The 27,259-nt window shown below is 48.4% G+C and overlaps 1 protein-coding gene across 1 annotated transcript in view; it reads left to right on the forward strand.

The window, feature by feature from the left end:
* Window positions 1-343: 343 nt before the first annotated feature.
* Window positions 344-27,259, forward strand: part of TNR (tenascin R) — a gene marked incomplete at both ends in the record, with an annotated part of 84,682 nt that continues 57,766 nt past the window's right edge. Inside the window, 6 exons of the mRNA XM_080699179.1 lie at window positions 344-842; window positions 3,370-3,846; window positions 9,994-10,257; window positions 13,744-13,859; window positions 16,665-16,815; window positions 21,221-21,490. Of these exons, the coding sequence (XP_080555305.1) occupies window positions 344-842; window positions 3,370-3,846; window positions 9,994-10,257; window positions 13,744-13,859; window positions 16,665-16,815; window positions 21,221-21,490 (1,777 nt within the window). The remainder of the gene's footprint in view (window positions 843-3,369; window positions 3,847-9,993; window positions 10,258-13,743; window positions 13,860-16,664; window positions 16,816-21,220; window positions 21,491-27,259) is intronic.

Here is a 27,259-nt window from a genome sequence, read left to right on the forward strand (position 1 = left end):
CACTCCTAGCCCTGGTATATCGTCTAGGAGTGACCTGCCTGCCGTGGAGGCCAGACTTGTGTGTTCTAGGCCAATGTGGCCTTATGCAGAAGCAGCCTTCCTTAGAGGGAGCCAGCCCTCCAAGGAACAAAGCCTGGGCCTTTCTGATCGTGGCAGCCACCGTCCCTTCCCAACGCCTCCATTTGGGGGTCTTTTCCCCCTAGACTATGGCCGTGTAGCATCGGGGAGAGCCATGGTACCAAGGTGCAGGTCTCAGTGTCTTGGCCCTTGGTTTCTCTTGCAGGTTCTCACAATTCCATGCTGTGTGCTGAAGGCTGGTCTTGAGCCACGCTCCGCGGTGAGGATGGGGACGGATGGGGAAACGGTGGTCTTGAAGAACATGCTCCTGGGCGTCAACCTGATCCTTCTGGGCTCCATACTCAAGCCCTCTGAGTGCCAGCTGGAGGTGACCACCGAGAGGGTCCAGAGGCAGGCCGCAGAGGAGGAGGGAGGCGTCGGCAACTACAACACGTCCAGCAAAGAGCAGCCAATGGTCTTCAACCACGTGTACAACATCAACGTGCCCCTGGACAGCCTCTGCTCCTCGGGGCTGGAGGCCTCCGCAGAGCAGGAAGTGAGCGCTGAGGAGGATGCGCTGGCTGAGTACACGGGCCAGACCGCCGACCACGAGAGCCAGGTCACCTTCACCCACAAGATCAGCCTCCCCAAGAACGCCTGCCCATGCGCCGGCTCGGCCCAGGTGCTTCAGGAACTGCTCAGCCGCATCGAGATGCTGGAGAGGGAGGTGTCGGTACTGCGGGACCAGTGTACCTCCAACTGCTGCCAAGAAAGCGCAGCCACAGGTAGTCTCCTGCTTGCCGGCTGGTGGTGCTGGGCGGGGAGGGAGGAGGAGCCTGGGAGCAAAACTCAGCATCTTTTCACAGAGCCCAAGGAAGAAAGCGGCCTCGTCTGTGGCTCTCGGCTGCCAGTGCCTGTAAGATCTAAGTGCAGCCCTTCCCCGGGGACTCGGTCTGGGGACTCTCTTCTCTGCTGAGCCATTTTGAAATGCATTAACCTGATTCTGGGGGGATGAGTCAGGTAATAGTACATGGGCTCAGCACAGCCGCTTGGATGGCAAGCAGGGAATTTGATGTCTGTCTTTATTCATCTCTGGTCCTCGCACGCGGTTGAATTGATACTTATTCATGTTAACCTGAGGGACTAGAGAACGCCGGCACTCCGCTCACACAGCCGCAGCCTTCCCCCATCTGAGGAAAGGATAATTGTTGAGGTCTCAGAGGACCTGTCCCCATCTTCTGCAAAGCAGAAGTTTTATCCCCTGCTCTCGCCACAAACATCACACGTGCGCCATGCACCTGCGTGCATACACCTGTGCTCACACACACGTGCTCACAGAGCTTGCCCACCCTCCAAGAGGCTGAACTCTCAGGGGATTTAGTCCCAGCCTTGCCCACTCCCTGGCCAGTAACACTGTGAGCTGGTACCTGCTTCCCCCAAGGGATCCTAAATCTTCAGAGACCAATTCCTGGAGTTCAGATCTGAGCTCTGCTACTTCCAAGCCTGTGACCGATGCCACATTCCAAGCCTGTGCCGCCCCTTCCTCATCTACAAAATAGTAACAGACTGAAACAAGGAGTTATTAAAAACCAAAGCACCTGGCTCCTAGTAAGCAGCACAGAAAGTGGACTATTACTGGCTGAGCCCAGGTCAGCTTCGTGTCTGTCTTTTCTCATTCATGCCTGTATTCCTGGTACTTGTGAGGCTGAGACAGGAGGATCACAGGTTTGAGGCTGGTCTCAGCAACTTAGCAAAGCCCTGTTTCAAAATAAAATAAGATAAAATAAACCTGAAGGTATAGCTCAGAAGAAAACCCCTGGGTTCAATCCCTAGTATCATACTCACACATAAAATAGATACCTTATACCCATAGAGTTCCATTTTTGACAAGAAAGGACAGCTGTCATATTATCTTGGTGCCAATCTCTGCTTCTGTAGGGTTGGCCATTGCAAAACTTCCGGGGCGGGAGCAGAGTGAGGTTCTGGCGGGGCCTGGATGGTCTACAGCTGCACAGGGTGTCGAGCACATTCTCCCGAGTCTCAGAAAGGTTAGGGCAAGTCTTTGAGTAACAGAGTATTCCCATTCTTCCTGAGCTGCTTCTCCTCCCCTGTAACCCACACTGTGGACAGGCAAACTGAAGACGAGAGGAGGAGGAAGCCAGTGGCTGTCTTCTGTTCTTTGCTGAGAACTGACAGGTTGGTTCACCTGTTCAGTGGAACTGTAGGACGAAGGAGGCCTCAGGTAGCCATAGATGTGATCTCTTCTCTCTCTCTGGTCCTATGGATTAAACCCAGGGGCTTTCTACTTCTGAGCTACATTTCCAGCTCAATCTTATTTTTTTAAATGGTGTCTCATTAAGTTAAGCCTCACTAAGTTGCTGAGGCTGGTCATGAACCTGTGATCCTCCTGTCTCATCCTCCTAAGTACTGGGATCACAGGTGTGCGCCACCATGCCCACTAGATGTGGTCTCTGCTGCTCGAGGTATGGTGGCTTCTATAAGTACGGTTTTTAACCAGCCCCCCACGAGGACCCCTGGCCAACTGGGGGGCAGTCCAGGAGGCAGAGCTTTGGGGAGCAGCATCAGTTTCTCTCGAGGTCACTGGGGCTGCATGAGGCGGCAGAGTGAACATACCAGACTCCACATCGTCAGGGTCTGTTGAGAGAAGGATGCTGAAGGATGCTGGAACTTAGTGTGCATTGGTTTAATGCATTTGTTTAGACAGATAAAATAACTGCCACAACCATCCTGCAGAAAGGGCTACGACTCAGCTATGCATGGAATGCTGACAGGGTCCCAGCAAATAGTAACTAAGAGGGCAGTTCCAGGAAGCTTTGGAAGGGCCCCTGGTGCTGAGTTGCAATGGAGGAGCAGTCAGTGGGCAGCAGGAAGGCAGGGAGGCCAGGTGTGTGTCACCTAGCCCCTTCCGCTGCATGGCTGGCCCAGGGCTCAGCCCATGCCCTCCCATCCCCTCTAGTTCCCGCAATCAGCCCCGGGCATCTGTGCCAGGGAGCTGTCCACAGGATGCAGGAGTCCCTTGGCCTGCCCAGGGAAAGAATGAGGGGCTTGAACCACAAAGATAGGCATATATGAAACTTGGGAGTCTGAGACAGGAGGATCGCAAGTTCGAGGCCAGCTTCAAATTATATATACATATCTATATGTTTGAATGCAGCCCAAACTGTGTTGAGCTCAACTCTGAGCCACACAAACCTGACCAGAGGATGTGGAAAAGTCCCTGCCCATTCCTCCCCAGCGCCATCTGTAGGAGAGGCCTCCGCTGTCCTCTGACCTTCTCCTTGACCTTTCCAGGCCAACTGGACTACATCCCTCACTGCAGCGGCCACGGCAACTTCAGCCTGGAGTCGTGCGGCTGCATCTGCGACGAGGGCTGGTTTGGCAAGAACTGCTCGGAGCCCTACTGCCCGCGGGGCTGCTCCAGCCGCGGCGTGTGCGTGGACGGCCAGTGCATCTGCGACAGCGAGTACAGCGGGGACGACTGCTCCGAGCTCCGGTGTCCCACAGACTGCAGCTCCCGAGGGCTCTGCGTGGACGGGGAGTGCGTCTGTGAAGAGCCCTACACGGGCGAGGACTGCAGGGAGCTGAGGTGCCCCGGCGACTGTTCCGGGAAGGGCACATGTGCCAACGGCACCTGTGTGTGCCAGGAGGGCTACGTGGGTGAGGACTGCGGCCAGCGGCGGTGTCCCAACGCCTGCAGCGGGCAGGGACACTGCCAGGAAGGGCTGTGTGTCTGCGAAGAGGGCTACCAGGGCCCCGACTGCTCTGCAGGTAGGGAGGGGGACTCTGCGGGGTCCTCGGCAAGGGTAGTCCAGCAAAGTTACTGGACACCTCCGCTCAGTTTGAGAAGAGGGATGGAGGGAAGGTGCGTCTTAGGCAGACTAATTCCCGGTTGGGTTGAAGTCGTTGGCTTTCTGAGATGGCTGAGTTCTCGAGCCAAGAAAAACAGGTGAGGTAGATGTAAAGGAGACTCGGGAGAGGTCAGGCTTGGTGGAGAGCTAGATCTGACCCCTGAACTGCAACAGTGACCGTGTCAACAAAGATGACACTGCGCCACTGTCCTTGAGGTGGGGAGGGCAGCTCTGAGTCCATTTTCTGTTACCGAGAACACCTAACTGCAGACAGGGCAAACTATATAGAAAAGAGGTTTATTTCGACTCACAGGTCTGGAGGCCCAAGGTCAAGGGGCCGCCCCTGGGGATAGCTTTCTTGCTGGCAGAGTCCGGAGGTGGTGCAGGGCGTTGCGAGGTGAGGGGTAGGGAGCACAGGTGTGCTCCGGTCTCTCTCCTCCTCTTGGAAAGCCACCAGGTCTCAGTAATGAACCTTCTCTGATCCTCGTCACCTCCTCAAAGTCCTACCTCTAAACACCATAGTTGGATTAAGTTTCTACCCTCTTAAGTCATTATGGGGATAAAATTTCAATTCATGAAGCTTTGGAGGATACACTGAAATTATAGTCAAACCACAGCAGGCAGAGGGTGAGCTGTCGTGGAAGGGGATTCGAGAGTTCCACCTGCAGGTATCCTCCGCGCACCCTCTGCAGAGCCCAGGATGCCTCCTGTTACAGTGCTACTCAAGCAGCAATGGTTAATCTGGTTATCTTGGAGCTTACAGATTGCAAGGTGCTATTAATTTATGAAATGATCTAGCATCTGTGTTCATAGTCAAGGTATTAAATATAAACAGGAATGAAATACTCCAGACATCATGCAACAATTAATATTATAATGATTCATATAAAATATTAAAAGGATATGATTCAATTCATTCCAGATAACCACTGAGCATGTAGAAACCAGCCCTACCAGTAGTGGACACCTGGAAACGGGTAGATAGGTGGTATTCCAAAGCACAGCTCCCAGCCCAGCGGTGAGAAAGAGCCAGCACTTCAATAGGGTTGATCTGGCCCCTCAACCAGGTTATTTATATTGTTTCGATAGTGCTCATCCTCCTCCGACTACATCAGTGATGCTTGCTGATACGTTTGTTTGTGCTTTAAACAGTGCAGATTAAGCAATTGATCCTTTCCATTTAAAGCTCAGAATGCCCACTGGGAAATTTTTAAATAAGAAATAACAGCCAGCAAACATATTTAAACCTTCTAATTGAACGATTTGAGGAATGTTCTAGGGAGGGTTCCCGGGACGCCAGCTTTACTAGCCCTGCCTGCCTCTCACCCCTTCGGTAATGCCTCAGTGGCAGATGGTCTCCTGCAGACGTGACTTGCACTTACACCCTTTCAAAAGATCAGTGACACTAAGGAAAGGGGCGGGGGAACAGTGCTTAAGGAAAAAATATTTTTTCATATTAACTTTTTTCTGTATCTAATTATTTCATTTAGCCTCTCAATTTTGTTTACTGAATAGGAATGTCTTTCTAGAAATACAGTCATTATACCAATTACTCCAAGGCAGAATTTAAACAGATGTTAAACCTCATTGTTTCTGAATCCAAAGTCACCAGGCAGTTTCTGCAGCAAGGGAGGCCCAACTTGGGTCCCACCCAGAGGATGAGGTTCTGTTGGGCCCCACGTGGAGGACACTCTGGGCCACTTTGGGCCATCACTGAGCTAATGCCAGTCCTCTAGCACACCAGCTTCTTAATAGATTCATTGTATGAGGGCCTGCACATACCTGCAGTGTTCTTAACCTGTCTTGCTACAGGGATGGGTTCATTCGCAAACAAAAATCTCGATCCGATCCAGGGTCCAAAGTGCACCAGAGTTGAACCTCCTGGTAACTGCAGGAAAGGCCAAGCAGCTGTCGGTGTAACTACAAAACTGGCTTGAGCCCAAACTGAGCACACCTTGAAGAAGACTTCTGTAGGCCCAGATAAATCACTTTGCAGGCTCCCAGAGAATGTGAGGAAGGACAGTTGCATAATCTCCATCTGTTTCTATAGCAACCCTGGAGCCACCTCTCTCACGGCAGGAGGTACCACTCTTAATGCCTGCCTTTAAAACCAAATGCCACAGGTCTCTTCCAGAGAGGTATCTAGGTCATTACTTAAGGGCTACTTTGCTTGCTGTTTGTTAAAAAAAAAAAAAAAAAAAAACTGTAGGAGAGGGGCTATTTATCCACCGGTTGACATTTCTGGCCAGGTGCACGCAGGATAGTATGATTGTCCCTGTGGCTCCAGGAGCTCAGAGAGGAGACAGAAGGGTTAGGAAGGTGAAAATATGAAGAGCCACAAATTTGACTTGCTTGGAGCTCATCTTTCCTCCTCAGCAAGGGCTTGGAAAACCGCTGCCCATGTGTGGATTCCGTTCTCAGGCTCCGAAGTTCCCCGGCACTGGAATACAACATGGTGTGCCCTGGGACCGAGTCTCAAGCTCTTGGCCTCTATTCTCTGTTTGTGGAAAGATAATAGGACCTCCCCCCAAAAAAAATTCATGAATATGAGCATTTAAAACAGGCCTTAGAAAGAAGCTACTCAGAGCTTCTCACTTGAGGGATTTTCAAAAGCAGCAGTCCAGAGAGACAGGGAGAGGTTTTCCCAGAGCGAGACAGCTCATTAATGGCAGAATAAGAATGAGAACCCTGGTATCCTACTGCCTTCTCGCACTCTCTAATCTTCTCAGGATGCTAAGGACAGAATTGAGGAATAACCATTTTAAAGCCACAGAGAAGTAGTCTTTTGATATGAAAGCTGTTGAATGATAAAATAATAATAAGATGGTAGAGATGGGGTGAAGAAGCGCACAAGCCATTTGTCTACATCTGTGCTCAGCGATCGCGGTTAGCGCTGAGATGACCAGCAAGTGACCCAGAACTCCTTAGGAGTCTTCAGGACAAAAGAACCATCAGAGCAGGCTACTGAAATAATCCAGAAAGTTGCTTCCTGGGCTTTGATCAGTCCCTGCCTCTGTCAGGACTGCACCCTGACACCTGAAACCTCTGCTCTTTGAGGCAAGACAGTCATGGCGCTCATTCCAACTGCTCACACCTGATGCACAATCCAAAGAGTAAACAGCAGGCTGGTTTTGCAGAGACACCACCCCCCTAGACCTCCAGCCTCAGTTTCTTCCTTCTTAGCAGCCTGCTGTTTCCCAAGTTTCAAAGCTGAAACTGCAAAGACGCACCATCACAAATGCCTTGAATCCAGGCATGAGTCTCTTTTGCAGTTTGCTTTGTAGTTCTGTATTACTTTGCTTAGAAATGACTGACACCCAGTGTGCTCAGCCACTGCTAACTGGCAAGGCCCGCGGTGACGTTCTCCAGGGCCACTGCTCCCTACAGAGCTTCCACCATGACTGACGCCAGGAGCTGCTTTCAGGGTCACAAGTAAAGGCAAGTTTACCACTTGGCTCCGGCCTCAGGCTAATCGCCAAGAAAAGGATTTCTTTGTGATCTCTTTTTCCATTTTAATACTCTAAATTGCTCTGCCCAGATCAACCTTGTTGTCACTTCATTTTCTAGAGGAAGAAACTAAAAAAGGAATAAAACAACTTGCTCCACCCTGTGTGCCTAAGAATCTCTAGTGACTTGAGATTTGGAATGGCCATTTCTGTCTCTATGATGGGAGAAGTCCTGCAAAAGAAACTCGGAATCAGTGCATTGAATCACAAGAGAGGCACTAGGGAACTTTTCTTAAAGAGGGTTTTCTTACCTGCAGGGTGAGCACCAATCTGCAGATCACAGCCTATAAGACTGTCGGGATCATTGCAGATAGAGAATTACATGGAGAAACTGTGTATAAATGAAAGAAGGCATCGGCAATCCATAGCCTCCTCTACACACTGTAGGAGGAAGAACTTCAAACACCCAAATCAGGGCTGAGGAATCATTTCTGCTACAGCCCAACTCCCTGGCTTGAGACAGCCCTCAACCTGGGCCCTTAGCCTTCTCTTTTGTAAGGTTGAAATAGTTACATCTACTTGAACCACTTCACAAGGCTGTTCCTAAAGGGTTTTTTTAATTCTAGTAAGACGACGTGCCTGGCATGTTTTGTAGATTGTGAGATGCTTTATACATGTAAACTGGAGTTGTGCATTGGCAAAGAGGCTCTAGAGTCATTCTGCCTGGGTTCAGATCCTAGTTTTGAATTTGCTCATGGTTTGATCCAGCTCCCTCCTCTATAAAATAATAATAATAACAATGCCCACTCCATCACACTGGGCATTATCAAAATTATCTAAAGGAGATAATTCATGTGCAATAGTTAGCATTGTGCATAATAAATGCTCAGTATAATCAGGCCCAATACTTGCCAGATTCTATACATCAATTCTTCTTCATTGTAAACACATTATACAGGTCATCCTAAAGGTCTTAGAGCAGTTCACAGTTTTAATAATGTCAGAATCATTCGTGACACACACTTTTAAAACACCATTTGAGGTTCTAATTATTCAAAGTTCATTTTCTAAGCATCTCTAGTTTTGTAATTTTTTAAATAATTTTTTAATTTTTGTGTCAGTTAATATTTGCCATCTTCCATCACAGGAAGCTCTGCTTTCTAGTCTGTTTTATACAATGAATGATTACGAGCAAAAGCAATCAAAGCAAATATCCAGCACTGCAAACACATGCTCCTACTTTCTCTCCCGTGAGTCTGGGATCAGTTAAAGCGTGCCTCATTTCTTCCCTTGCTGAGGATTTGAAGTTTTCACTCAGGAACACGAGGAACTAACGCTCTCCTCTCACTTGGTCCTGTGGAAAGCAGCTGGCCTGGGCCTCTTGCTTATAGAGGTGAAAGGCCAACATTACTCGGAGGAGAAATTCAAAACCAGTGACGATGCTTAAACCAACCAAAGCCTTCACTACATAAAAACGTTTAAGTTAATTATGACCACTTAAATATTGACCTGATCTTTGATTTAATCTATGAACAGGTCCAATTACAGACACATTGGATTTGTCCTCCTAATTAGTCTTAAAGGTTCAATGACTTGATGGCCACACTACTGGGGACTCTTCACTTCCCAAAGGACCCACACATGAAAGGCTGTTTCAATATGGCTTAACCTTTGGTAACTCTGAGTAGCATCTAAGAAGTTGGACAAGAGAGAAACACAAAGCTCTCAAGAATGCTTCTTAATCATCCTTCCCAAGGTCAAGGCTAATGAAAATTAGTTTAACACAAGTTACATTTCTTTTGAAACTAAAATGATCTCCTTTTAAGAGGGAAAACATGACACAGTGAAGCGCCGCTAAATGTTTTCTTCAGACTTACCGACAGGGGTCTTATCATTTGTAAGATAACCAGGAATGAGTCTTCATCTCTACTTGCCAAATCAGATATTGTTTTTTCAGGGTAATCTGATGACAATAACTTAGTAAACTACCAACATTTTGACTAGCGGTATACTGTGAAATCTCTAACAACTGGATTCTGAGGGGGGAAAAAATGTAAACCCCTGATGTGTAGCATCTGCCAATTTCCATGGTGTAAACACTTCCTCCATGGTCAGTTTCAAACAAACAATATGCCAAGGTGGAGCTGGGAATGACTGGGCAACAGAACACAGCTATATATAGTATTTTCATTTAAAAAAAAAGAGAACTCACAAAGAACATTACCTTAAGGGGATATATCATGGTAAAATGTAGCTGAATGATTTGAAAGTAATGAGTTTTGAGTATTTGCCTACTTTATTTTTAATATAACTTACTGTACATTTTAAAAGTTTCATCTTTAATAGTTGCTGTATCTAACAACACTCTTGCAAAATTCATGAAAACCTGGCAATTGGCATTCACAAGCTAGTTACAAAGCTGGCTCCGGGACGCCATTCACTGGTAGCCATTCCGAGATTGTGATAACTAAGCACAGGAAAGATGGGCACCTGTTCCAAGCCATTGGGCCTGACAGAGCATATTGATGTGGCATGGGGGGTGAGAATTGAGGACAGAATTGAGTGTGGGATGGGAAGGCAGTCCTCTGAGCTCATGCTGTCTGTGTATTGCCTCCTGGTAGTTGCCTCTCCAGAGGACTTGCGAGTGGCTGGTATCAGCGACAGGTCCATTGAGCTGGAATGGGACGGGCCGATGGCAGTGACGGAATATGTGATCTCTTACCAGCCGACGGCCCTGGGGGGCCTCCAGCTCCAGCAGCGGGTGCCTGGAGATTGGACTGGTGTCACCATCACGGAGCTGGAGCCAGGTCTCACCTACAACATCAGCGTCTACGCTGTCATTAGCAACATCCTCAGTCTTCCCATCACTGCCAAGGTGGCCACCCGTACGTACCATCCCGCCTGCTTCATTTCTCTCTTCTCCTACAGGAGATCATGGGCATTCACGATAGTCCTGTCTTTTCTTAATTCTTCAGGGATGCCTGCAAGAGTCTGTTCTCCGGGGGAAGGGTCTCAGACACGACCCACTTAGGAAAGGGTAGATCACCAGAAAAGCGCTTCTGTTTAAGAGAGGCTCCAAATTCAGGCAGCTTCCCTAAACTGTAGAATCAAAAGGACAAAAACACGCTTCAGTTATTGAGTACTGACTTGCTGCGAGTTAGACACTGATTGGAAGCCAAGTAAAGTACGAGAGTTATGCTGGCTTTGACTCTAGTTAGGGATTCAAAATTGATATAAAATTGGACGTATGATAAGCAAGGGCTAAGTGGATGTTGCAGATGGTAATATTGCACAGTGAGGGGGAAAAACCTTATTTAAACCTACAGCTGACAATCTTCACTTCTCATAAAGAGGTAGCACAACTTCTTTATGGTGTTTTGTTTAGCAAAACAAAAAACCATTTTTGTTTGTGTGTGTCTGTGCCAATGTGTGTGACACTGGGCCTCACACCATGCTAGGCACAGGCTTTATGACTGAGCTGTGTCCCTTGCCCCTTTTCATTTTTTATTTTGAGGCAAGGTCTTACTAGGTTCCCTGGGCTGGCCTGAAACTTGCAATCCTCCTGCCTCAGCCTCCTGAGGAGCTGGAATTACAGGTATGCACCACCACACCTAGCTTAGCACAATAACTTGGTGGTCCATTTTAGTTATAAAAGTTGAGACTCTAGAACATAATTTAGAGGAGAGAGAGAGAGAGAGAGAGAGAGAGAGAGAGAGAGAGAGAGGAGAAAAGCCAGAAACAGGAACACAGACCAAGCTGAGCTGCTTTTAATTAAAAGAAAAAGGGCAATTTTTCTTTTGTATATAACAGGGAAGATCTCCAATAAGTATTTATATGTATTTTGTATGTTTACTTAGACATAGAAAAAGATGAAAGATTGCTTACTGATTATAGCATTTGATAGAACAAGAAAAAGATAAGAAAACACTGTTACTTTTTTTCTTTCTGTATCTTTGAATTCTTAAATCTTTACAATAAGACAATATTACTTTGGAATTCCAAAAACCACGCTGAAGAATTTAGGCCAGAGAAAATTCCAGTGGTTTTGGCACCACGCTACACCCTTGGCACCTCAGATCTCCTGCTAAATCTGTGTCCACAAATGCCCGTGTGCCTCCTAGAGATACGCCAAAGAAAAGGACTATGTCCTCTCGAAAGAGGGCAGCCAAAGGAGGGAGGGTAAAGAGACTTGAGCAGTAACAGGAAACTGGAGCGAGAACTATCACCACGAAAACATGAGCCCTTAGAATTCAGAAAGCACTGAGTCAGTAAGTAGGACTTATCACCAGGCACAGGATAAGAGATTTGAGCCCAGTTTATGTAGGCCTAAAATGACAAGATGACATTTGGGTCTCAAATGCCAGGAAAGTCCAAAAAAGGAAAAAGTCCAGGCAGGAAGGGTTGACCTTGAAGGTTTCATGGAGGCCCCAGAGGACTTGAATTGGACTTCAAAAGATGCATTCACAGGAGCCAGACATGGTGGTGCAGGCCTGTAATCCCAGTACTTGGGAGGCTGAGACAGGAGGATCACAGGTTCAAGATCAGCCTCAGAAACCTAGTGAGACCCTGTTTCCAAACAGAAAATAAAAAGGGCTGGGCATGTAGCTCAGGCTCCAAACACTCATGGGTTCAATCCCTACTGTCACAAAAATAAATTAACTAACTAAAGCAAGGGAAGGGATGAGCAGAGAGGACTCAAGAAGTCATCTTGGTCCCTTGCTTTTCAGGTGGCAAAAGTCCTGGGATAATATTGGACGCCCCCATAAATGCTAGCTCTGTTAAGGTGCCTATAATTATCTCTGTTTTATATTTGACCTTTTTTTTTTTTCACTCCTCTGGTGCCTGTGAACTAGTTTTAAGTATCCGCAGTGACTGCGGAGGCAGGTCACCATCTGCTGCCTTTGCCACCTGGCTCCGGGATGAGTCACCACCCTCAGTGCCTGGCCCGACTCCCAAGCGTCTCTGCTCTGATCCACATGGCCGCACTGACATGGCTTCCATCTCCTGGAGCACTTCTTATGCCAATTCGGGGCATCCCCCAGGCAAGCTCCCAGGTGACAAGGAGGAAATCCTGTAAACTCTCCTGCCAGGCCTTCAAGTGGGTTCCCAGTGGGCCCCACCCATCAAACAGGAAGCAGCTCCCAGCAGGAGCCAGGGGACCCTGTCAGTGGTCCCTGGGGACTAGCCAGGGGGGTGAAGCTGCAGCAGGAAGCAGGCTCCCTGGAGAACTGAGAAAAGTCACGGCGCTGTCACACCTCAGGGCTGGTAATTGGAACTCCATTAGAACAAGCATCTTTCCACCTAACCAAACCTGTGCATGTGTGTGTCTCTGTGTGTTGGGGGGAGGGAGAAGGAGGGTACCCAGAAGAAAAAATAAGACAAGCGAGGCTCAGGTGAGGGGGAGGGAGAACCGTGAAGGAAGAGCCGAGGGACTGCGGAGAAAGCAAAATTGGAGCAGAACTCCCAGGGTCTGCCCTTGTCCTGGGAGTCAGCCGTCTTTGTTTTGCTTGAGTACATGAAATGGAAAATTCGGCCATCCGAGATTTAGCATACTTTCGATGCACATCAGAGGATCAAGAAAAGCATTCTAGCCGGGTGTGGTGGCGCACGCTTGTAATCCCAGTATTCGGAGGATCACGGTTTGCGGGCAGCGTCAGCTACTTAGCGAAGCCCTTCGCAACTCAGTGAGACCCTGTTTCAAAAAAACTAAAAGACTAAAAACTAAAAATAGAGCTGGGATATAGCTCAGAGGTACAATGCGCCTGGGTTCCATCTCTGGTACCGGAAAAGAAAATAAAAGGAAAGAAAAGAGAAGAGAAGAGAAGAGAAGAGAAGAGAAGAGAAGAGAAGAGAAGAGAAGAGAAAAAAAGAAAAGAAAAGAAAAGAAAAGAAAAGAAAAGAAAAGAAAAGAAAAGCATCCCAGGTTTTGTTGTGAAGTTGGCTCATTCTGCATCCGTAGCCAAACCTTCCTTGTGTTTGGCTATGGGGACCCTGGTACTGGCCACTCTGTTGCCCCCCAGGAATCCCGTACGACATCCAAAGATAGTGTGCAAGTTCCCTAAAAACAGCCTTTCATGCAGTTTCAAGTAAGGGAAGGAAAACATGACTTTCATATTTGAACATTAGCGGTTGCTATTATATAATAGAAAGCACAAAGAGTATTCTACCTGTGCTCCTGTATCGCGCCAGCACTGAGCCCGGGAACACAGCACAGCGGGGCCGTCCTGCTCCTGGGACTCACTGTCCACATGGGAGTGAGGGCTGCCACCACACCACGGCACGCAGGGAGCACACAGGGCCCAGCGTCAGGCCAGGCTCTCTGTCCCCACCCGCGGAGCCCTGACCTTGCCCCCCACGTTGCTGTGTTCCAGATCTCTCCACGCCTCAAGGGCTGCGGTTCAAGACCATCACGGAGACCACCGTGGAGGTGCAGTGGGAGCCCTTCTCCTTCTCCTTCGACGGGTGGGAGATCAGCTTCATTCCAAAGGTAACACCCTGGCAGTCTGCTGGGTGGCCTGCTTGGGGGACCCTACCCTCACCTTGGAATCGGAACAGCAAGGAGGGTACTATCCATTCTCATCCTCTCGAAGCCTTAGAGACACAGAGGGCATCTTGTGAGTGTCTGGGCCACAGAACACTTCTTTTGCAGTGTTGACAGTAGTGACCAGACCAGAGCACCTGGCCTCAGTTAACAGAAGACTAGGGGAGCCACGCCAGCTTCAGCTCTCTGCCGAGATAGTTCCAGGGCATAGAGTCCATGAACATCAGACCCTTAAGAAGTTGGGGCTTCACTTTGGGACATAAGAAAAGCCAAAGGGGTGCTGGTGCACACCTGTAATCCCAGTTCTTTGGGAGGCTGACTCAGAAGGATCACAGGTTTGAGGACAGCCTCAGCAACTTAGTGAGGCCCTCAGCAACTTAGTGAGAGCCCATTTCAAAATAAAAAACAAAAGCTGGGCATGATGGTGCACGCTTGCAATCCCAGTACTTGAGAAGCTGAGACAGGAGGATCCCACCATTTCTAAGCCAGCCTCAGCTACTTAGTGAGACCCTGTTTCCAAATAAAATATAAAATAGGTCTGGGAGTATAGCCCAGAGGTAGAAAAGCCCCTGGGTTCCACCCCCAGTACCAATAAATAAATAAATAAATAAATAAGATAATAAATATAAAGGACTAGGGTCTATCCCAGGGAAGCAGTCGCAGAGTCAGCCCACAGTGCCGTTCTGTGAAGGGAAACACCCAAGTCAGCTTGCATGACTTTTATCTCTGAAGGTTAGAGAAATAACACGAAACAACTTGGTTTCTCTGAATGATTCAAACAAAATTCATAGCCTATTAATTAAACAACATTTTCCAGAATAAAGTATATATCTAGTCAGTACATTTCCAAGTTCCCTAAGATCCCTCTCTACTCTCTGAAGCAGTGTTCTATTAGGCCAGGTCTGTTTCCAGCTTGCCAGGCATTCCTAGCTAGTTCTCCTTCTCCAGAATCCATTGGGAACTGCGCCTGCGCTGTCTCCCGCTAGCAGTCACGGGGTCCAGCTTTCGGCCACACTCCTTTTCCTCTGTCTTCATCCTTCAACATCAAAGAACAGTTTTTCAGTCATCCATCAGTGTCAGTGACCAGTGACACATTTGGGGGGTAACTAGACTGTGATTTTACTATTCTCTTACTCCAAAATTCTTAGAGCCATGGGCTATTGGAGCTACAAAGAATCTTCAAATTCCAGAGTAAGACTCATCGTTTTACCTTTAGTTTAGTTTATAGAGACCAAGACTTAGAGAACTTAAATGACACCATACTCTCAGTTGGTGCCAGGCTTAAGGCAAAACCTTAGCCTCCGCTTCCTGGTCCAGGGTTCTGTCCACTGAATCCAGATGCCCTTCTCTCCTGTGTAGACATAATCATGTCATGGCAAGCTAAATAGACCTAAACAGACATTCTATACAAATGCATTAGTATATGTCTTATCTAGGTTAAAATGGCTAATGATGAATGGCAGGTAACTGGGTTTCTAACAAAGCAGAGAGAATTGTCAGTTATATCTGCTCAGGCGGAAAACAATTGTGCAGATTCCCCTGTTTTACAGACAATATGTATAACTCTGAATAAAAGAGGAGCTGGCCACACTAAGCCAAGATCAAATACATGTGCACCTGGAATAAATGCGGTCTGTGTTGAAGCCAGGGTCTGGGAGGGGGATATCACTTTGATTTATGGCTATAAATTACATATAGGACACTCCGGATGACATAAATAAAAACCAAAGTATGGAGAAGAGGAGTGCTACCAATAGGGCCCTCTTGCCTCCTCTAAGTTCAAGGACACACATAGAAAATCTATCATTAATAGGTAGATAGCTAATAGGTGGTTGACAGATGACATATGATAGATTAGATAAATAGATGGTCGCAGTTCCTGAGCTCCATCAAGTTGTTCTCTTTTCCTCTTCCAACAATTTGTCTCCTTCCTCTATCCTCAATATTTTCCCTTCTTTCACGCTTCCATTTTCTTTTCTTTGTATTTCATGATCGTGTTATTGAGGAGTCTTAACTCATGTGGGCAATAGAAAAATAAGATATTGATAGATGTTCACCCAGAGTAACACAAAAAACTACTATCTGGCTGGCTGAGCATAGTGACACACACCTGTAATTCCAGTACTTGGGAAGCTAAGACAGGAGAATCATAAATTTGAGGCCAGCCTTGGCAATTCAGTGAGACCATTTCAAAATAAAAACAAAAAGGGATAGAGATGTAGCACGTGGTAGGGTACCTCTGGGTTCAATCCCCAATACCACACACACACACACACACACACACACACACACACACACCCCTGGGAATATCATAGATTGAAATATGTTGCATATATGTACATCTATATAAAAATGTTTATGTACATACACAAACCTTTATAGTCTTCTAAGAGCCAAAATTATATTCATCCCAATAAATGCCAAAAAAGATATCTAATGAATGTTAAATGTAACCGTCAAAAATTTAGTCTTTGGCAAGAGCCAGTTGACACCACCTCATCACTAACTTTTATTGCCAAACCTAGAAAACTCAGGAGAAGCCAAAGACACGTTTTCAAGAGCTGGTTCTCCCTGAGCCTGGTGGGGCTTGGTCCCGGCCCGAGACACTCAGCCGTCAGCTTGGAGGGAATCAACAGCGCCGCAATTTTTAACTGTCCGCAAGTCAGCGGCCCATGCCTTCGCCCTTCTCTCACTGGATTTCAGTCCCGGTGACTTTGTCCTTTGCTTTCTCTGCTTCTCTCCACTCTCCAGAACAATGAAGGAGGAGTGATTGCTCAGCTCCCCAGTGACGTCACCTCCTTTAACCAGACAGGGCTAAAGCCGGGGGAGGAATACATTGTCAACGTGGTGGCCTTAAAAGAACAGGCCCGGAGCCCGCCCACCTCGGCCAGCGTCTCCACGGGTGAGTCCTCCAGCCCTTCCTTCCCCCACGGTACCCATTAGGGCACTCCAGAGAAACCGCTGCAGGACTAAGAAGCAGAGAGGCATGAGATCAACAGAGATTCCTCCCAGTCTACCCCATTTGACACTCCTTATGGTTCATCCCTGCAAGTGTAGACATCTGGGGGCATGTGCCATGGGGAAAACGCTCTGTTAGGATTCTCAGTGTATTTTTCCTGATCTTTCATACTCAGCAAAGACCTCATTTATCAGCCCCTTGGTGTCATGAGCTTTGGAACCAACAAGAGCTGACTCACTCTTAACCTAGTATGAGATTTGGAGGAAATCAGATAAAGTTTCCCAAACCTCAGTCCATTTGACAATGATGAGCAATAACACCTCCTTCATTGAGTTGCTATGAGGATTAAGTTAGATAAAGCATAAAAAGTGATTAGCGCTGTGCTGATTTGTTACCTGATTTCCTCAGCCACAGGCCCAACTCTGGGAATTCCAACAAATCGGATCTGGCCACTCACCCCCAAAAACAAAACAGAAAAAGCAATAGTGAAAAGCAGGAGAGGAATTGTAATTAATAGGGCTACACTGGGGAGACAAAGGGAGCCAGCGTTTTCAGCCCTGTCTTCTGGGGTACCGACATATTACATAAACAAGGGGGACCAGACGAATGCATAGTTAAGCAAACTGAGGTCTGATTGATCATTATCTCAGGATTGGGCAAGCAGGGACTCAGGTGAAGATAAGAAAATGGCCTGTCACCTGGGGTGTAGATTGGACTCATCACAAGATGTTTATTGATCAGACCTATTATTCCTGGAATCCAAGGGGACTTGAAGCAAAGAAGACAGATGCAAAATGGAGGCAGAGATGCCGAGTACTTTCCATTTGCAGGTTCAAGCGAAGAGTCAGTGTCTTTAGCAAAAGCAGCCTCTAAGTCCTTGTTACACTAAGAGTGTGTGCTTCACACTTGGTATAAGGTACGCCCAGGAAACGTGCTTGGAAGTAAGCATAGGCATAGACAAAGCATTTAGGACCACAGGAGAGCTGGGTCACCGTCCAGGGGGCCAACTGAAGATGATGACTGCTTCAACCCCACAGCTCGGCTCCTGGAAGTCATTATATTTTCAGGACTGATTCATTAACTGTGTCTTACTCCACCTGCCTGTTCCTTAGCCAACGAAGGATGCTCGACCTGGATGCTGCAAATTAGAATTGTGATGCCTATGTGTGCGCTCTCGCCAAGGATCCTCAAAACTTATAAATAGCATCTGCTCTCATTCTCTTTCTTTCTTTCTGCCTTTCTTTCTTTCTTTTCTTTCTTTCTTTCTTTCTCTTTTTTTTTGTTTTGTTGTTGTTGTTCTTGTTGATGCGAGAGCTGAGACCCAGCAACTTTCCTTGTCAGTAACAAAAACTGAGAGAGGTGAACTTTAGTATCGTTTTGATTTTCATAAACCAGAAACTGTTGCCCTAGAAAGCCAATCTGAAGTCCAGGACAAAAGGTCGAGGTGGTCAGAAAAGGGACCCACACCATGGTGTAATGAGACCATGTGTGTGGACTAGGGAGCCATGCTCTGCAACTCGGATCCACACGGTGACAGGTGCTGAGGTTTGTGCCCGATCTAGAAAGCCGTGGCTTAAAGTTGTCGTGGCACTGGCCTATGCTCTGTGCCTGCCCTAGGGCTCCTCGGCAGCACCTCGCAGCCAGGATCACGTGGGGATCCATACCTCTAATTACTTCCTCTATGATGTCTCCAACTTGGGCAGCCTTACTTTGATCTATTTTATATTTTTTCCCAGCCATTTAAGATTTTGTTCTTTAAAAAGGAAAAGTTTCACTCAAAAACAGGCTTTAAAACTTTTTCTAATCCAAATATGCTTTAAAAGAAACCTTACAGCCATAAAACCTAACATGCTATGCAGGAATCTCTGGATAGGTAAAGGTTCCTCTCAGTTCTCCAGGGTTATGCTGCGACCTAAAGATCTGACAGTTAATAACAAGCATAGACTCTCCCTTTCTGATGTGGAATGCTTTTGAGTCCCAAGCCATTCCTGTGATGTGATATTAAGAAAACATTAGTAAGCCAGGTATGGTGCCACACACCTGGAATCACAGTACTTGGGAGGCTAAAATAGGAGGATAACAGGTTTGAGCCCAGTCTCAGTATTTAGTGAGACCCTCTGCAACTTAGCAAAATCCCTGTTTCAAAATAAAAAATAAAGTAAGGCTGGGGGTTATTTCCTTCTGTTCAGGTCTGACCTACACCAGCCCCCTCCTGGGGAGCCGGCCCCTCATCTGCATGGCTGTCTTTGGGCCAGGACATTCTGCGAATGCAAATGTGTGCCCTCCTGCAGTTCCGGCCTCTGTGCTACATAATCACATTCTAATATGGTCAATCAGACATGATTAGGGTTTTCTGTATCCAAAGAGTTGAAGGACAAGAGCCTTATGTGGTCATTTGAGTTTCCCTGAGACCTTTGGGGTTTTTTTTCAAGGAGCTGCAGTCCACTGAAATGCCCACCCCCCTCTCTCTCAGGGATGAAAAGGCCCATCCGTTCACTTCGTTTACTCCGCGCTCTAAGCGCCCACTCTGAGGCACTGTGCTCACACCGCAGCAGGAAGGCCGTTTCCCCATCTCGTAACTACATTAAACGAAATTAAAAAGACCACTGAATGCAGCCTGCAAAAAATAGTCTGGATGTTTTCTGTGAAATCACATGATGACCTCAGAGAGGGGAAATACAACTTCACTTTAACCCCAAGCCAGATGGCACCAAAACGGTGTGGTGATTTGGGGTTTGGTGCTAGACCCCAAATCCTAAAGCTGCTCACTAGAAAATAGCAATGGGCTAGAACCAGAAAGAGGATACGGGGTGCCCAGGGACTCCAAGAGTCAGTCTGTGACAGTCCTGAAAGAGAGACTCCATTCTGGAGACAGAGTAGAAGGTATAAAATGTGGGATGGTTAAAAAACAAGTTATAGTCAGCCGGGCGTGGTGGCGCACACTTGTAATCCCTGCGCTTGGGAGGCTGAGACAGGAGGATCTCACAGGTTCGAAGCCAGCCATGCTGGCTTAAGAGACCCTGTTTCCAAATAAAAATATAAAATAGGTCTGGGAGTGTAGCCCGGATATAGAAGGGCTTCCAGGAACCCCAGCACCACCAAAAAAAAAAAAAAAAAAAGTTATAGTCAGCCGGGCATGGTGGCGCACACTTGTAATTCCCCGCGCTTGGGAGGCTGAGACAGGAGGATCACACGGGTTCAAAGCCAGCCTCAGCTACTCAGTGAGGCTTCCAGCAACTTAGTGAGACCCTGTTTCCAAATAAAATATTTTTAAAAAGGTCTGGGAGTATAGCCTGGAGGTAGAAAGCCTCTGGGTTCCACCCCCAGTACCACCCCAAAAAAAAAAAAAAAGTTACAGTCAAGGCTCTCAGGTTAAAAAAAAAACAAACAAACAAACAAAGAAAAGAAAAATTACTTAAAACTAGCCAAAGCACAAGAGAATTTACTAAAAGGACAGAATGTCTCATGGAAGCCCAGGGCCAGAAATGCATTTGAACCTCCCAAAACATCTGAACCAGTAAATGCGACCTCAGGAAGAGAGCGAGTCTTTGGAACTTTCTAGAAGTTCCACATAGCCACTCTTTCCTGTCCCCCTCTGTGAACCTGCTCCCACGCCCCTCTTCTCTTCTTTCCTTTCTTCTCCACTTCTCTGTTCTTCTCTTCCCTGCCCCCATCAGATGCCTCCGATTTCTGTATGACTGATGATGGTCATGGCAGCCCTGGTTCTGCATGGTCCAACTCAGGCTGAGTGGAGAGACAGTCTCTACCGCCAATTCCAGATCCTTAAAGAATATTACTATTAATCGGATCCAGCCCTGCTGTGTAGTCACATGGCAAATGCATAAATAATTTTTAAAAGGAAGCTGAGGAGTGTAGCTCAGATATACAATACCCTTGGGTTCAACCCCCAGTACAAAAAAAAAAAAAAAAACAAATCCAGGCATGGGGGCACAGCACATGCTTGTAATCTCAGTACTTGAGAGGTTGATACAGGAAGATCAGAGGTTCAAGACCAGCCTCAGCAGTGTAGCAAGACCCTCGCAACTTAGCAAGACCCTGTTTCAAAATAATGATAATAATAAGAAGAAAGAATGGATGGGGGTGTATAGCTGGGAGGTAGAATGCTCTGGGTTCCATCTCTAGTACCGAAAAAATAAAAAAGGAGAATTAGATCAAGTATCAGGAGAACCAGGTTCCAGAGCCAGCTCCCTATAACAAAGTCTGTGCCCTAAGGAAAGGTATTTCCTCCCTTTCCAGATCTGTAAAATGGATGAAAAAACCCACCCTCTCTATTACCCAGGTCTGCTTTCTCACCCAGCCTTCTGTTCTATTGGGTTTCCCCCCACAGTCATCGATGGGCCCACGCAGATCCTGGTCCGCGATGTGTCCGACACCGTGGCCTTTGTGGAGTGGACCCCACCTCGAGCCAAAGTTGACTTCATTCTCCTGAGATACGGCTTGGTGGGCGGGGAAGGCGGGAAGACCACCTTCCGGCTGCAGCCTCCCCTCAGCCAGTACTCGGTCCAGGCCCTGCGGCCCGGCTCCCGCTACTCGGTGTCGGTCAGCGCGGTCCGAGGGACCAACGAGAGCGACTCCACCACCACCCAGTTCACAACAGGTGAGGCCGCGGTGCGCAGGAGAAGCACGGGCGGGGGCCGGTTGCACCCATTGGAGGTGGGTTGGGGCAACTGGACACGTGCCGAGCACCTGGGACCCATAGATGCCGCGGGGAGGAAGGGAGAGAGAGGTCTGGGGCTCCTGTGACGTCAGCATTACTGGTTGAGGGAAAACCAGCATGCAGGTGCTGGAGAGAACCGGGTTCCTCCCAGCTCCCCGGGCCAGATCTGTGACTTCCCATCAGTCCATTACTCCTATGAGTCTCTGGTTTCTCATTCACAAAATGACAAGTTTGGCTCAAAGACACTCAAGCATCCCTATTGCTAGCCCAAATGACAATTCTGTGAATGCACAGGGAAGGCGCCTCTTTCGCGAGACCCTTTATTGCCCTTTGCTGGAAATTGCTGTCATAATTCTCTAAAAGAACACACTACCATGATAAAGCCCAGGCCATTGTGCAAAGCTCATCTGCAGCAGGCAGAAGCAGACCTTCCCAGGGAGGTGCCGTGACTCATCCTGCCATCTGTAAGCACCCACAAGAAGGCCAACCACCATGAGGCTTGACTCCCACACACAGGAAGCTGGGGGCCATGTGCAGGCGTCCTGTCTGGCTATCATGGCCACTGCCCCCTGTCCAAGGCTTTGGGACTCAAGGAGCGTCACCAGCGGTCAGTCTGAGGCCAGACCTCAGAGTGCCCTGCTCCCTGCCTCTCTTGGCGTCCAACAGTCTGGCCAACTCCTGGGCAAGCAGGGCAGTCACCATTCAGGGGACAGGCTTCCTGGCACCCTTGCTGAGCCAGGAAGATTAGTCACAGAATCTCTCTTTAATCCATATTGGATTAAAGAGATTGGCCCATCTGTCTTGGGGAGGTCACATGTCAAGGATAGCTCTGTCAACTCTAAGTAGCCCCAGGGATCAAAGGAAATGGATAACCTCTTTGGATCCAAGAATTTGCATCTTCTGATAAAGTAGAGAATCATGAATTTGAGTGTCCGACCTTGGGTGGTGACAAAGGCGCCCATCTCAGGATGCAGGGAGTCCAGAGCTTCTAGGAGACTTGACCATCAGCACCCCTGCTCCGCCTAGGTTTTAAATCCTTGGAAATTAAGGCAAAGGGTAAGAGAAACGGACACTGAGATGTCTCAAGGCTGGAGCATGTATAGTTTAGTGTTCCTGCCGGATGGATTTGCAAGCTGAACATGACCTCGGCCAGTCTGTCCACTGGCAGTAGGGGTGAGGGTGCTCAGGTTAGGGGGCAATGGCAGTGTCAAGACCCTGCTGCAACATTCACCATCGGAGTAAGTCCTTCCTCCCCTGGGAAGAGAGAGGCCAAGAGTCTTAGGATGGGGCTCCGTCCACACGGAAGTTCCCGCCCTTAAAAGGAAACAAGAGTAGACGCTGGCAAACTATAGAAGATCGGATTTGATTCCATGAGAGATCCTTTAAGGTTTCTCTCTAACCCCCAGCGCCAGACTGCACTCTCTCCCCCAAAGGGTGGCCAGTGGCATTTTTTCCTTGAATACATCTTGGGATCCCCAGACACTTTGTGCTCTCCTTGGGAAAAGGAACCAAGTTCTACCCACCTCCCTCCCCTTCTTCCTCATTTAACCACAAATGTTCCTGCAGAGCAGGATAAAGGATGTCCTGTGATATCCCTTCTTGGTTTGAAAATTCAAGGTCAACCTCCCCACCCAGCCCCCCACCGACCCACCGACAATATTGCAGCTCCGGACAGCGGGATCTGCTAAGGATGAGGAGTCCTGCATTCTTTTCTTAATTTCAAGATATTTGGGGTTTGAAAAGTGGTTTCTTTGTGCCCCATTCTGATAAGGAGTTTGAAGAGGTTAAAAAAAGAGAGAGAGGGCTTTCAAGCAGCAAGATGAAAAACAAATTCTTGATGTTTGGGTAAACAAGATGGAAGCAGGATTGGCTGACAGCCCAGGAAAATTCCAATCAGAACAATTCCATGTAGCCTCTTTGGAGTCCCCCGGGCTTCCCTTCCTTTGCCACCGCCGCTGCTGCTGCGCCGTTCTCTGTCCCTGTTGCCTGGTGGGTTGGGTTGGCAGCTGTTAGGGGGCTGCCTCGTCAAGGCATCCTCTGCCCGTACCTCAAGCCCGCTCCCACTGCTCTCTCCAGGCCAGGGAGAGGGGAGCAGGGGTGAGAAGATGCAAACAGCTTTGCAGACAGACTCTGAAAGCCTGGGGTTGGCAGGTGCCAGTTGAATGATGAAAGTGTACCCAGACCCTCGCGGTAGGGCCCTCTGTCATTTCAGAACTCCGCTTAAATTCAAATTAACCAAAGTGCTTTTCCAGGTGATGGCTCGACACTCTGAGCGCACTAATTGCATAGACAATTAAAACAGAGATTTGCTCTCTGCAAGGGGAGTGGGCTATTTGCCTAGGTTTTAGTCCTGCTCTGCAAAAGGAAAGAGCCCGGATGGAAGCTCACCAAGGCCAGTCGGTAGAGAGAAGCCAGCCCCAGGCAACCGGGGCCATCTCCGACCTCACCCTCAGCAGCCCTGGGACTCTCTGTCCTCCTGGAGGCCTTCTCTTGGAGCATTACCGAAGCCACAGCTCTCAGCTTGTGGCACGCATGCCCTGAACCTCTCTCTAATGCTATTACAGGTAGAATCGTGTCTCCTAAAATAGTGTTGAGGCCTCAGTCCCCAGGACAGATCCATGTGACCTTATTTGGAAATAGATTCTTTGCAGATAAGCAAGTTAAGATAGGTGCCCTGGAGTTGGCATCATCCATACGACCGTGTCTTTATAAAAGGGGGCCATCTGGACTCAGAGATGGGTATGCACACAAGGGAAATGTCTTGTGGAGATAAAGGCAGAGAAATCGGCAAGAAATACCAAAAATCCCCAGCAGATCATTAGAAGCTAAGAGAGGCACTCTAGACTGTGGACGCCTTGACACTTCAAGTAAAAAAATCTTACATTAAGACATCCAACTTGAGGTAGCCGCACAAAACTAATATGAAGAGCCAAGCCCCAGGGGTCAAGCCCCTGCCTGCTTGGAAGTGATCCCACTGTGGGATTCCCCTGGGAATTCTTTCACGAGTTCAACCTGGATGGCGCTTGGCACCTGAGCCTGGGTCCCAGCTGCAGGAGCAGAGGGGCGAGGGCTGCCTGTCCTTGTAGCTCCAGCTCTCAGTCAGCGCTGCTCCTCTCCCTGCACCGCCTCACCCTGGCAGCCTCAAGGGCCCACAGCGAAACTGTTAACATGACTTTTCCAAAAGCTTTTAGTTGGCAAACAACCCAGAGGGCCAGTAATGTTCATTCACCCCCTAATGTGTATTTACGGGCTATCTGCTGGGCTCTCAAGCACTGTTCTAGGCTCTAAGGCTGCAGAGAATCAAGACAGACAAGACCACCGTCCACATGCAGGGCTGCGCATCCTAGCAAAGAAATAGCCAAGACCATTCCAATCGTGAGCGTTATTACCGGAAGTGGATGGATGAGATAGAGGGGGCCCCAACAGGAGCAAGTAGCTTGGAAAGGCTTATGAGAAGTGACATTTGAACTAAGACCTAAAGGACCTAAGTCCCATGAGGACCTGCAGGAGGTCATTCCAGGCGCGAAGGAGGTAGAAATTACTCCAGGTGTTTCAAGAGCAGGAAAAGGCAGGTCCGCTGGCGCACCATGAATGAGAGCAGCAGCATCGCGAGGTGATGCCCAAGGAGCAGCGGGGCTGATAACCCTGTGCCCTGCAGGCCTCGCTGAGGGGTTTGCAGGGGGCCACAGGAAGGCTTTGGGCACGGGGACCACTTGATCTAACCTGCCTTAGGGTTCACAGTCGGGCAGCCCTCCTGGCGCTCCCATTAGGCAGTTGTCTTTGGCACACGCCTGGCCTGCTGGCGTGTTACAGGGGCCAGCTCAGCTCCTGCATCTGCCCCACCTCAGGCAGGCATCAAGATCCAGAAAAAGCAAGCAATTTCACCTCTCCCAGGTTCTGAGTCTTGCCTTCCAAGCCCCTGTTCCAGGAAGGACCTCTTTTAGAGTTATTAGCATAGAACGCGTCTCTTCCCTTCAGAGAAAATGCTGCCCTCTATCCACGATGCACAGGCCCTAGGGCCACACTCTGCAAACCACTGGCAGGGATCTCTGCGTCTATATCCAAAGGCAACATTTCTAAGGTAGAGGTATTTTAAGTTCTGAAGAGCACTAGGTCCGGGTCTCAGTCCTAACTCTACCCTAATCCTAATTGCTCTTGCTCCAGCTCATTCCGTCCACACAGCCCAGGCCCAGCCCAGGCCCTCTTGCCCAGCCTCTCCTGGCATACTCAGGGCTGTGTGCCAGGCAGTCCCCTCCCTCAGCATCTCCACCCGCACTCCTCTCTCCATCCAACTGCTAGAGAAATAATACGGGCCATGTCAGGAATGCACAGTCTCCAGCACGCTAAAGTGCATGGAGTGAAGAAACCTTTCTCAGAAAAAAAAAAAAACAAACTGCAGAGACATAAATCTGCCAGAATGTTCACCCAATTTACATCACGAAGCAGCCACTTCTCCCTCGGAAGCCTCCGCTCTCCGTTGATTCCCAGCTTTCTCCTTTCTGCAAAAATGGTCGGTGGATACTTGCCTCGTGCCTGCAAATTACAACAGTCCACTGGAGGTTTTCTGGGAACAAATAGCTGGTCCACCCCGACGTTAAAACCAGGTCTCACGACGAGAGCTATTGGGAACTTTTTAAGTGACAGCTCTTCAGGGCAGCACCTTATTACACTGTGAATTTTTCTCACTGTGTGAGCCAAAGGAGATGGTCAGTACTGGGGGGAGAGAAGCAGCTCCCCCAGGATTGTGGGAGAGAACTACCCTGCCCGAAGTCCCATCTTGGCATTGGATACTTGGAACCTTGACAGCAAGCATGCAGCAGTATTGTTAGAACTCAAGAAGAACGCAGAGGCAACGGGAAGCCAGCCCCAGCTTGGAAGATGTCACAGCGGGCGGCATCAGCTCACTTCACATGACTCGTCTAATTTGCAACAACCTGGAATCACGGTATTATTTGCCGCATTCACAGAGGTGCCCCTCAAGTCCTGGTGAGAGGGAAATGCTTGTCCATGGTCCCATCGTGGGTGTCAGAGGCGGGGATCAGACCGAAGCCTGGCTCCAAAGCTGGAGCTCTCTCCCTGCCTCGCATCCTCGATCTTCATCTGGATTTTCCAACTTGCAAACCTTTCAGCTGCATCAGGCAGGCATCTGGAAAGCAACCATCTTCATTTTGCTCAGTGGTCAAATTTGATATTGCAAATTAGGACGAGCCCCATAGAGAGCAGTGCGGAGGTTCCTCAAAAGACTCGGAATGGAGCCACCACATGACCCAGCTGAAACACCCCTCGGTGTCTCTCCAAGAGAATTGAAGTCAGAATTCTATAGAGCTACACGCACATCCGTGTTGACAGCGGTACAGTTCACAATAAGCAAATTGTGGAACCAACCTAGGTGTCAGTCGACGGATGAATGGATCACAAAGAGGTGGTGTGCATGCACAATGGAATTTTACTCAGCCATGAAGAACAACAAAATTATGTCATTTGCAGAAAAATGGATGGAAGTATTATGCTAAGTGAGAGCAGCCAGACCGAGAAAGTCAAGGGTTGAATGTTTTCTCTCGTGTGTGGGAATTAGAGACAAAATAGGAAGGAAAAAAAAAGGACCTTCAGTAATTGAGGAGAGACCAGCAGAGTAGCGGAAGGGCAAGAGGCGGGACGGACAAAGGGAGGCTCGATGGAAGAACCCGTTCAAATCCTGCTGTGCCCGTG

Source organism: Muscardinus avellanarius (genome assembly GCF_963383645.1).
Source record: "Muscardinus avellanarius genome assembly, chromosome: 7".
In the NCBI taxonomy this organism is placed as follows: domain Eukaryota; kingdom Metazoa; phylum Chordata; class Mammalia; order Rodentia; family Gliridae; genus Muscardinus; species Muscardinus avellanarius.